This window comes from Leucoraja erinacea, unplaced genomic scaffold (assembly GCF_028641065.1).
Source record: "Leucoraja erinacea ecotype New England unplaced genomic scaffold, Leri_hhj_1 Leri_777S, whole genome shotgun sequence".
NCBI lineage: Eukaryota > Metazoa > Chordata > Chondrichthyes > Rajiformes > Rajidae > Leucoraja > Leucoraja erinaceus.
In genome coordinates this window covers 3,595-15,879 of record NW_026576704.1, presented here as the reverse complement: position 1 = coordinate 15,879, position 12,285 = coordinate 3,595, and the positions used below count along the sequence as shown (strand labels likewise).

At 49.1% G+C, this 12,285-nt stretch overlaps 1 protein-coding gene across 1 annotated transcript; it reads right to left on the bottom strand.

The window, feature by feature from the left end:
- Positions 1 to 10,279: 10,279 nt before the first annotated feature.
- Positions 10,280 to 11,831, bottom strand: LOC129694724 (gastrula zinc finger protein XlCGF64.1-like; the record flags this gene model as incomplete). The annotated part of the gene is made up of 1 exon (XM_055631472.1): positions 10,280 to 11,831. A coding segment is annotated over one exon (903 nt), but the record flags the coding sequence as incomplete, so codon positions are not given.
- Positions 11,832 to 12,285: the final 454 nt, after the last annotated feature.

Sequence of the window (12,285 nt, the reverse complement as noted above, 5' to 3'; positions counted from 1 at the left end):
GCTTGGGAGGCCATGGCAAAGTACTCTCCACACACTGGGCTGGGGACGGGATGGTCGCCGGTGTGCACCCGCTGGTGAGACAGCAGCATGGAGGAGCTGGTGAAGCCCTTGCCGCACTGGGCGCAGGTGTAGGGGCGCTCACCAGTGTGGGTGCGCTGGTGGGACAGCAGGTTGCTTGACTTGTGAAGCCCTTGCCGCACTGGGCACAGGTGAAGGGACGCGTGCCGGTGTGGGTGCGCTAGTGGGATAGCAGGGTGCTGGAGCTGGTGAAGCCCTTGCTGCACTAGGCGCAGGTGTAGGCTTTCCCCGGTGTGGGTATGCTGGTGGGACAGCAGGTTGCTGGAGTACATGAAGCCCTTGCCACACTTGGCGCAGGTGTAGGGACGCTCGCCGGTGTGGGTGTGCTGGTGGGGCAGCAGGTTGGCAGAATGGGTGAAGCCCTTACCGCAGTTGCTGCAGGTGTAGGGTCGCTCGCTGGCGTGCATGCGCCTGTGCATTTTCAGGTGATTGGATGACTTGAAGCCTTTGCCACAGTCAGAGCAGGTGAAGGGCCGCTCACTGCTATGCACCCACCATGATCCCACAGCCCCGACAACTGGGCAAAGCTCTTGCCACAGGTGGAGCAGCAATAGGGCTTCTCGCACGTGTGCACCCGCCGATGCTTCTTCAGGTGATTCGCCATCTTGAAGCTCTTGCCGCAGTCGGAGCAGGTGAAGGGCCTCTCGCCGGAGTGCACACGGTTGTGCCGCAGCAGGTTACTGGAGGTGGTGAAGCTCTTGCCGCACTCCGAGCAGTTGAAGGGGCATTCTCCCGTGTGTACCTGCCAGTGGAGCTCCAGCTGGCTCGGGTACTGCCAGGCCTTGCCGCACACCTCACACTCTTAACGCTTCTCCTTTTTGTGCCCTGTCATGTGGTCCTCCATCGAAGCTCAGTCCGCACACCGAGCAGTTGGGGGAAGGGGGGGGCTCACCGACACCCTGGCCGCCCTCAATTGCCGCTCACGTCCCTGTCTCTCCGTCCACAGGAACGGCTCCTAAACCCTGCAGGAGGGGAACACAGAGGGTGAACAAGCTGGCAAACCGGACATTACTAGCACATATTGGGTGCATTTATGGCGGAGGAAACCGTTATATAATTCTGTGCGGCAGTGGCGCAGCGGTACAGTTGCTGCCTTACTGTCAGAGACCCGGGTTCGATCCTGACTACGGCTGCTGTCTGTGCGGAGCTTGTACGTTCTCCCCTTGATCTGCATGGGTTTTTACTCCGGGTGCTCTGGTTTCCTCCAACATTTCAAAGATGTGCAGAGTTTTAGATATATCGGGCTCCGCAAAATTGTTAAATTATCGTTGCTGTGGACAGAGAGATGGGGACATGAGCGGCATTGAGGGCGGCCAGAGTGCCTGTGCCCCCCACCCCCCCCCCCCCCCCCCCCCCCCCCCCCCCCCATCAGCTCGGTGCGTGGGCTGAGCTTCGAGGGACTGAGCTTCGGTGGAGGACCACATGACGGGGCACAACAAGGAGAAGCGTTATGACGTGTGTGGCAAAGCCTGGCAGTAACCGAGCCGGTTGGAGGCCCACCAGCGGGTTCACATGGGAGAACGCCTCTTCGACTGCTCGGAATGCGGCAAGAGCTTCACCCGCTCCAGCAACCTGCTGCAGCACAACTGCGTGCACTCCGGCGACAGGCCCTTCACCTGCTCCACCTGTGGCAAGAGCTTTGCCCGGTTGTCGGGGCTGCGGGAGCACCGACGGGTGTACAGCAGTGAGTGGCCCTTCACCTGCTCCGACTGCAGCAAAGGCTTCAATTCGTCGCCAGTGCTGAAGCAGCACAGGCACGTGCACACTGGGGAACGTACCTACACATGTAACGACTGCGGCAAAGGCTTCACCCAGTCCAGGAACCTGCTGGTGCATCAGCGCCCCTACACCTGGGTCCAGTGCGGCAAGGGCTTCACTCAGTCCAGCAGCCTGAAAAAGCACCAGCGCACCCACACCGGTGAGCGCCCCTACACCTGCACCCAGTGTGGCAGGAGCTTCACCCGCTCCAACTATCTGCTGTCCCACCAGCTGGCGCATGCCGGCGAACGTCCCTTCTCCAGCCCGGTGTGTGGAGAGCGCTTTGCCACAGCCTCCCACACCCTGTCTCACCAGCGGATACACACCAGAGAGAGACCCTTTGTGTGCGCTGAGTGTAGCAAGGGTTTCACCCACATGTCCAGCCTGTGGCAGCACCGGCATACCCACAACGGCAAGCGTTCCTACTCCTGCCCGTCCTGTGGTAAGGGCTTCACCCACCTTGACCACTTGCTGGAGCACCGGCGAGTCCACACTGGACATCTCCCCTTCACCTGCCCGCTCTGTGTCAAGGCCTTTGCCCGCTCCTCCAGTCTGCTGGCACACCGCCACGTGGATAGATACACGGTTTAAGTAAACACAAAATTCTGGAAGGAAGAGGTAACGTTCTGTGCCGTTTCCTCAGTCACCCATTCCATCTGTCCAGAGATGCTGCCTGTCCCGCTGAGTTACTCCAGCACTTTGTGTCCATTCTTGTAAACCAGCATCTGCAGTTCCTTGTGTTTAAACCATTCTGGTTAATCATCTCTGCAGCTTCCCCAAAGCCTCCACATCAGTCCTGTAATGGAGTGACCAGAACTGTATGCAATACTCCAAATGCTACCTGACCAATGTCCCTTAAAGCTGCACATATACATTCCTCTCTCTCCCCTCTCCCACCTCCCCCACTCGTACACAAATTCTCTCCACTCCACCCTCTCGTGCCTCCTCCTCTCTCTCACACACTCCCTCTCTCACTCCCTGCCTCTCCTACACACTCCCTCTCTCGCTCCCTGTCTCTCTACACACTCCCTCTCTTCCCTCCCTATCTCTCTCCCATAGCCCCTCACTCGCTCCCTGTCTCTCACACACACAAACACTCTCTCACACACACAACACTCCCCCCCCTCTCTCTCTCACACACACAGTCTCTCACACACACACGCAACACTCCCCTCTTTCTCTCTCTCCCTCTCTCTCACACACACACATACAGTCTCTCTCTCTCACACACAACACTCCCCCTTTCTCTCCTCTCTCTCTCTCTCACACACACACACACACACACACATACACATACACACACACACAGTCCCTCTCTCTCTCACACACACTCCCTCTCTCTTTCACACACGCACTCTCTCTCACACACACACACTCTCATGCACACACGCTGAACACCTCCACTCGGTTCGCAATAACCAACCTGATCTCCTGGTGGCTCAGCACTTCAACTCCTCCATGGCCAGAGTGAGGGGGGGAGTCTCCTTAATTTGGAGAATTCAATGTTCATGTACAGGGCTGTGTGCTCAGCCCTCTCCTCTACTCCCTCTTCACCCATGACTGCATCCCTAAGTGTGGCTCCAACGCCATCTTAAAATTTGCCAATGACACCACGGAGGTAGGACTGATCAGCGACAACAATGAATCAGCCTATAGGGAGGAGGTCCAGAACCTGGCAGCCTGGTGTGCCAATAATAACCTTGTCCTCAACTCTAAGAAGACAAAATAAATAATTGTTGACTTCAGGAAGAAGAGGGGGCAGACATACCCCCATCCACATAAACGGGACTGAGGTGGAGCGCGTCTCCAACTACAAATTCCTCTGGGTACAGTCTTGGTCCCTCAATACCACCAAACTGATCAAAAAGGCACAGCATATCAAGAAAGGAGGCTCAAGAAAGCTCACCTGTCCCCCCAGATCCTGTCCAACTTTTACTGCTGTACCATCGAAAGCATCCTGACCACCTGCTTCACGGTATGGTACAGCAGTTGCACCACAGCTGACAGGAAGGCACTACAACGGGTGGTGAAAACCGCTCAGCACATCATCGGTGCCCCGCTGCCTGCCATGGATGCCCTCCACCGCAAACGGTGTCTGAGACGGGCCGGGAAAATCATCAAGGAACTCTCTCACCCTAACCATGGACTGTTTGCCCTCCTCCCATCAGGGAGACGGTACAGGAGCCTCAGGTCTCGTACAAGCAGGATGAGGAACAGCCATTACACTGCTGAACTCGGAGTCCCGACACTAGGCATCCTTAGACTCTCCCACTTGTATACAGTTATCTGCCTATGTATCAGTTTTAATTCATCCACAATCCACACATTGTTAACCATTGTTTACTTTTATTGTATGCCGACTTTGTATTTTTATTTTTTACTTCTACTATCTTGCACTATGACTATGACCAGACGCTAAACTGCATTTCGTTGTACCTATATTTGTATTTGTGCAATGACAATAAAGTTGAATTGAATTGAATTGAATTGAATTGAATTGGGCTGTCAGCTATGAGATGCTGTTCCTCCAATTTACGTGTCACCTCACTCTGGCAATGGAGGAGGCCCAGGACAGAACCATCAGTGTGGGAGTGGGAAGGGGAGTTAAAATGGTTGGCAGCCGGGAGATCCAGGTGGCCTTGGAGGACCGAGCGCACGTGTAGGGTGAAATACACGCCTAGTCCTCATACAATAGACATTAGGCAAGAGACAATAGGTGCAGGTGTAGGCCATTCGGCCCTTCAAACCAGCACAACCATTCAATGTGATCATGGCTGATCATCCACAATCAGTACCCCGTTCCTGCCTTCTTCCCATATCCCCTGACTCCGCTGTCATTAAGACCCCTATCTAGCTCTCGCTTGAAAGCATCCAGAGAACCGGCCTCCACCGCCCTCTGAGACAGAGAATTTCACAGACTCACAATTCTCTGTGTGAAAAAGTGTTTCCTCATTTCCGTTCTAAATGGCTTACCCCTTATTCTTAACCTGTGACCCCTGGTTCTGGAACTTCCCCAACATTGGGAACATGTTTCCTGCCTCTAGCGTGTCCAAACCCTTAATAATCTTATATGTTTCAATAAGATATCCTCTCATCCTTCTAACCTCCAGACTATACAAGTCCACCCCCTCCATTCTCTCAGCATATGACAGTCCCGCCATCCGGGGAATAAAATTTGTGAACCTTTGGAGACCAAAACTGCACACAATACTCCAGGTGTGGTCTCACTAGGGCCCTGTACAACTGCAGAAGGACCTCTTTGCTCTTGTTATAAAGGCTAACAGGCCATTCGCTTTCTCCACTGCCTGCTGTACCTGTCTGCTTACTTTCAGTCACTGATGAACAAGGACCCCAAGATCCCGTTGTACTTCCACATTTCCCAACGACACCATTTAGATAATAATCTGCCTTTCTGTTTTTGCTACCAAAGTGGATAACCTCACATTTCTGCACATTAAACTGCATCTGCCATGCATCAGCCCACTCACCCAACCTGTCCAAGTCACCCTGCATTCTCATAGCATCCTCCTCACAGTTCACACTGCCACCCAGCTCTGCAAATTTGCTAATGTTACTTTGAATTCCTTCATCCAAATCATTGATGTATATTGTAAATTGCTGCGGTCCCAGCACCGAGCCTGGCGGTACCCCACTAATCACTGCCTGCCATTCTGAAAGGGACCAGTTAATCCCTACTCTTTGTTTCCTGTCTGCCAACCAATTTTCATGTCAGTACATGTCATTCTCTATCCATGTCAGCACTCTACCCCCATTACCCTATGCCCTAAATTTTCCCACTAATCTTCCATGTGGAACCTTATCAAATGCTTTCTGAAAGTCCAGGTATACATCCACTTGCTTTCCCTTGTCCATTTTCCCAGTTACATCCTCAAAAAATTCCAGAAGATCAGTCAAGCATGATTTCCTCTTCGTAAATCCATGCTGACTCAGACCGACCCTGTTACTCCTATCCAAATATGCGGCTATTTCATCTTTTATAATTGGCTCCAGCATCTTCCCCACCACCGATGTCAGGCTAACTGGTTCATAATTCCCTGTTTTCTCTCTCCCAACTATGTTAAAAAGTGGGATAACATTAGCTACCCACCAATCCGCAGGAACTGATCCTGAGTCTATAGAACATTGGAAAATTATCACCAATGCATCCACGATTTCTAGAGCCACTTCCGGAAGTGCCCTGGGATGCAGACCATCAGGCCCTGGGGATTTATCAGCCTTCAGTGACATCAGTCTACCCAACACCATTTTCTGCCTAATGTGGATTTCTTTCAGTTCCTCCATCACCCCAGATCCTCTGGCCACTAGTACATCAGGAAGATTGTTTATGTCCTCCTTAGTGAAGACGGAACCAAAGTACCTGTTCAACTCATCTGCCATTTCCTTGTTCCCCATAATAAAATTCACCTTTCTCAATCTTCAAGAGTCCAACTTTGGTCTTAACTAATGTTTTCCCCTTCACATACGTAAAGAAGGAACAGCAGATGTTGGTTTACAAAGAGAGATACAATCTCCTGGAGTAACTTGCACGTCTGGAGAGCATGGACAGGCAACATTCTAGGTCAGGACCCTTCTTCAGATTGCTTGGTGTGGGGGGTGGAGAAAGTTGGAAAGGAAAGGTGGGTCGCCTTAGATTCCTTTCCATCTACAGATGCGGCCTGACCCACTGAGTTCCTCCACCGCTTTAGAGGGAATGGACAGACGACGTTTTGAGTCAGGACCCTTCTTCAGACTGATGGTAGAGGGTGGGGGGGAGGAAGCTGGAAAAGAGAGATGGGGGCTGGACAAAGCCTGGCAAGTGATAGGTGGACACAAAATGCTGGAGTAACTCAGCGGGACAGGCAGCATCTCTAGAGAGAAGGAATGGGTGACGTTTCAGGTTGAAACCCTTCTTCAGACGTGGTAGGTGGATATAGCTGAGGGAGACACAAGATACTGCAGATGGTGGAATCTTGCATAGAGCACAATTTAGTTAAATGCACAGAATCTCTTGCCCAGAGTGGGGGAATCGAGTACCAGAGGACATGGGTTCAAGTTGAAGGGGAAAAGATTTAAAAGGAAACTGAGGGGTAACCTTTTGAAACAAGTTGAAACAAGTTTGAAACAAGTTTATTCATGGATAACCCCTTGAAATGGACAGTCATCTCATTTTCGAGGGGGTCCAACATAAAACATACAGCACAAGACATAGCATACATAAAGGCTCTCATTGACCCACCTACCCACACACCAATCCCATAACCCCTCCATCCCCACTTGTTATAGTTTATAACTATTGTTAATTGACTTTACATATCCAATAATAATAACAGTTATATGTTACAGCGCAAATGATCACACACAGAGCAAGCTAGATAAAGGAGCTCGAAGACTCTAATACTAGAAACAGGTACATGGTTTTATAAGGAAGGGTAAAAGTGTATTTTTAAATAGACGAAATGAGCTAATAGTTCTTATGGTACTAGGCAGAGTGTTCCAGTCAGAAGGAGCTTTGAATTTAAATGCACGTCTCCCAATTTCTTTGTTGGTTCTTGGAATGAAAAAGACGGGTTGCTGAATATGTCTTACTGAATATGAGGGTGTGTATGGTAATAGGTCTTGTTTTAAATAAGAAGGGGTAATTGAGGTGGATGCATTTAAAGATGAACTGGAACCAGTGGTAACATCTTCGAGCGTGGGGGGGTAACCAGTTTAGAGTTTCGTACATAGAACAGTGGTGAGTTATATATGGACACCTTAAAATAAATCTGCAAAGACTATTATAAACTACATTGAGGGGTTGAAGATGTGTATCAAATGTATTCTGATAAACAATATCAGCATAATCCAGTGTTGGTAGTAGTAGTTGAGAGACAATTTTTTTTCTCATCTGAAAGGTGAAACAATTTATATGGCGGTAAAGAATAGCTAGATTACAGCAGAGTTTTTTAGTAATCGTCTCACTATGCTGCGTAAATGAAAGCGTTGGGTCGAGCCAAACACCAAGATATTTGAAGTTCAATACTTGTTCTAATGGTGATCCTTCATTAAATGATATAGTCAGATCTACAGAATTACCAAGGCCTTGTCTGGTACCAAATAACATACTGCATGATTTATTTTTATTTAAAATTAATTTGTTAAATAATAGCCATTTCTGAACAGAAGTAAGATCTAATTGAAGGGATCTTTCAATTTCAGATTTGTTAGTACTAGATGTATATAGCACTGCATTATCGGCATATAGTTGTGTTTGACAGTCAGAACAGATATTAGGGAGGTCGTTTATGAAAATAGAGAAACGGAGTGGTCCCAAGGACGAACCTTGTGGGACCCCTTCTCAACAATTAAGACATTGGATTGACTTCCATTAAAGGTGACACATTGGCGTCTGTTATGAAGGTATGTTAAACCACAGTAGATTGTTTTGTGAAAGACCAATAGAGTAAAGTTTATCAAGCAGTAGGTAGTGGTCAACAACATCAAAGGCCTTGGTTAGATCAAGAAAGATGGCACCGGTGAGTTTACCATCCTCAGAAGCAGTGAACACATCGCTGGTGAGTTTTAACAGAGCTGTAGTTGTGGAGTGATTAGGTCTGAACCCAGACTGGCATGGAGATGGAATGTTGAAAGTTGAGACATAATGTGAAAGCTGGTTGAACACTAGTTTCTCAAGGATTTTAGCCACCGAGTTGATAATTGAGATGGGGCGGTAATGGTTAATATTGTGTGGTTCGCCTCCCTTATGCAGTGGAGTAACATTGGCACACTTCCATGCGGAAGGGAGGGTACAAGTTGAGAAAGACAAATTAAACAGGTCGCATAGTGGGTACATTAGAATATTAAAATGACTTGATTTAGCATTACGTGTTTTTGTCATACACTGATTCCTTAAGGACCTATATTTCTACCAATCAGCAGGGTCCTTTGTTTCCCTGAAAGGTTCTTCCAGACTTTATCCCGCTCATTAAAAAGGTTGATCAAATCAGCACTAATCCACGGTAAATGTTTTCCCTTGACTTTGATTTCTCTCCAGGGGGCATGCTTATCGATAACTCTTGTGACTTCAGTGTATAAATAATTCCAGGCATCCTCGACAGTTGGTATAAGTTGAAACCTGTCCCAGTTTATTGCAATCAGGTCATGCATATAATTATCATAATTAAATGTTCTACATTGTCTAACACGAATATGTTTAGGAGGGAGACGGGAAGGTTTAATCTTCCACACACAGAAAATAGCAGAATGATCGCTAAAGCAATCTGACAAAACACCAGATGTTAAGATTCGGTCAGGATGGGTAACAAGAATCCAATCTAATAGTGATGTAGAATTGCCATGAACTCTGGTAGGTTCGTTGATTAACTGGGTCAGGTTTATACTTTTAAGCAAGTTTTTGTCGTTAGAAGAGGAGCAATCGAGCCAGTTTTTATTGAAGTCACCAAGAAGCACTAATTCACATGGGTGTTCATTAGAGGTGAGAGTGGAAATTAAGGACTTAGTTGAGTCAGGATGAACAGGGGGGGATCGATAGATAGTGCCGATAATTAGATGTTTATTCTCATGGAAGTTTTAACCTAATGAAAAGGCTTTCAAAGAGAGATGAGGTTACTTTAGGGATAGTAGGTTCAGATATAAAGCGAGTTGACACATAACAAGCCACACCTCCAGCTCTCGTAGGCCTATCTGTTCTATATAATGCAAAATTATCAATATGAATATCATTGTCACAAATTTCACTATGTAACCATGTTTCTGAAAATGTTATTATGTCAGGTTTATTCTGTGCAATCCAAACTCTAATTAAATCTATCTTTGGAAGAAGACTCCTAATGTTCAAATAGATGATTTTTAGGCCTTTAGCTGTATCAATTATGGATCAGTTGGGTGTAGATAAGGTTGGGGGAGTGGGGCTGAGAAATAGCATGAGAAAGGGGACGGGAGAGCCACATATACAGATTGACACAAACACACACACACAGAAGACAGGACAGACAAAGCACACAAGATCAGGCTGCGGAGAAAGAAAGAGAGAGAAAGAAAGAAAAAAAATTGAGCATACACACCTCAGTCTGCATAGCTCATGTTTATGCAAATAGATCAAAAGTATGAAGTCCTGGACCAATTATTTTTTAATTAAATTAATGGGGCTTTATGAAGCCCAGAATAACAACTTGTATTATCACATATCAGTCATAACAATATTATCATATCACATATTGTCAGTCATAACAACTCTCATGCCAGCTACAAGTTTGCGAATAAGACAGAAAAATCAATGCTGGTCCAGCGGTTGAATAATTACAAGAGGAGCCGCCGGCATTATTTTATCAAAATCCAAAGTTGATTTTGAGTAGAAAAATTATAGAAAAAATACAACAAAACCAGCTAAACACAAAGTTCATCGGCAGACAACATTATTGTGTTAACGCTAACACCAACATTAGGCTGTTATATCAGAGTCCATGGAGGAGTTAATGGAGGAGAGCTCACCAAGAAATGTCCCAACTTCACCAGGAGTGTGAAAGAACTGTGTCTTGCCAGCGTGGACAACTCTCAGTGTGCAGGGAAAGATCAATGTGCATTTGATGTCACGGTCGCGTAGCTTCTTCTTAGCCGCATCACACAGAGGGTGGTGGGAGTATGGAAGAAACTGTCAGAGGAGGTAGTTGAGGCTGGGGCTATCCCAAGAAACAGTTAGTTGCATGGATAGGACATGTTTGGAGGGAAATGGACCAAACACAGGCAGGTGGGACCAGTGTAGCTGGCACATGTTGGTCGGTGTGGGCCTGTTTCCACGCTGTTTCACTGGGTCAGGCAGCATCTGTGGAGAACATGGATAGGTGACATTTCAGAGTGCTGGAGTAACTCAGTGGGACAGGCAGCATCTCTGGAGACAAGGAATGGGTGACATATCGGGTCGACACTGAAGATGGGGTCTCGACCCTGAAACGTTACCCATTCCTTCCTGCATTTTGTGTCTACCTAAACAGCGCCTATCTATCCACGTGGCGGTGTGCCAGCAGGCTGGAGGAGCGGGCAAAGGCCTTGCCGCAGAGCGGGCAGGTGAAGGGGCGCTGGCCGGTGTGGACTCGTCAGTGCTCCAGCAGGTGGTCAAGGTGGGTGAAACCCTTGCCACACTCAGCGCACACAAAGGGTCTCTCTCCGGTGTGTATCTGCTGGTGCTCCCGCAGCCCCCATGCTCTCTTGTGGGTCCGCCGATGCTGCCGCAACCCCCGCGAGCTGTCAAATTCCTCACCGTAGTATGGGCAGTCGTAGGGCTGGCCACTGGTGTGCATGCGCTGGTGAGACAGGGCTTGGGAAGCCATGGCAAAGCGTTCCCCACTGACCAGGCTGGGGATGGGATGGGCGCTGGCGTGCACCCGCTGGTGAGACAGCAGATGGTTGGAGCGGGTGAAGCCCTTGCCACACTGGGTGCAGGTGTAGGGGCGTTTCCCGGTGTGGGTGTGCTGGTGCACCACCAGGCTGCTGGAGTGGGTGAAGCCCTTTCCGCACTGGGTGCAGTTGTAGGGGCGCTCACCAGTGTGGGTGCGCTGGTGGTACAGCAGCTTGGAGGAGCGATTGAAGCCCTTGCCGCACGGGGTACAGGTGTAAGGATGCTCGCAAGTGTGGGTGCGCTGGTGGGACAGCAGCTGACTGGACCGGATGAAGCCCTTGTCGCACTGGGAGCAGGTAAAGGGGTGCTCACCAGTGTGGATGCGCTGGTGGGACACCAGGTAACTGGTGAGGATGAAGCCCTTGCCGCAGTCGCTGCAGGTGTAGGGTCGCTCACCGGTGTGCAGGAGCCTGTGCCTCTTCAGGTCCGGCGACGACTTGAAGCATTTGCCGCAGTCGGAGCAGATGAAGGGCCACTCACTGCTGTGCACCTGCTGGTGATCTCGCAGCCCCGCTATCTGGGCAAAGCTCTTGCCACAGGTGGAGCAACCATGAGTCAACAAGCTGGCAAACAAGACATTACTAGCACATATTGAGTGCGTTTATGGCGGAGGAAACCATTCTATAATTCTGCGCGGCACAGTGGCGCAGCGGTACAGTTGCTGCCTCACCGCCAGAGACCCGGGTACGATCCTGACTATGGGTGCTGGCTGTGTAGAGTTTGCACGTTCTCCCCTTGACCTGTGGGGATTTTTACTCCGGGTGCTCTTATTTCCTCCAACATTTCAAAGACGTTCAGGGTTGTAGATTAATCGGCCTCCGCAAAATAGTTAAATTGCCCCTAATGTGCATAGGATAGTGCTAGTGTACGTACGGGGTGACCGCTGGTCGGCGTGGACTCCACGGGCCGAAAGACCTGCTTCCGCGCTGCATCTCTAAACTAAACTAAACCAAAGAAGGGTCTCGACCCAAAATGTCACCCATTGATTCTCTCCACAGATGCTGCCTGACCTGCTGAGTTACTCCAGCACTTTGTGTCTATCTTCTCCACAGATG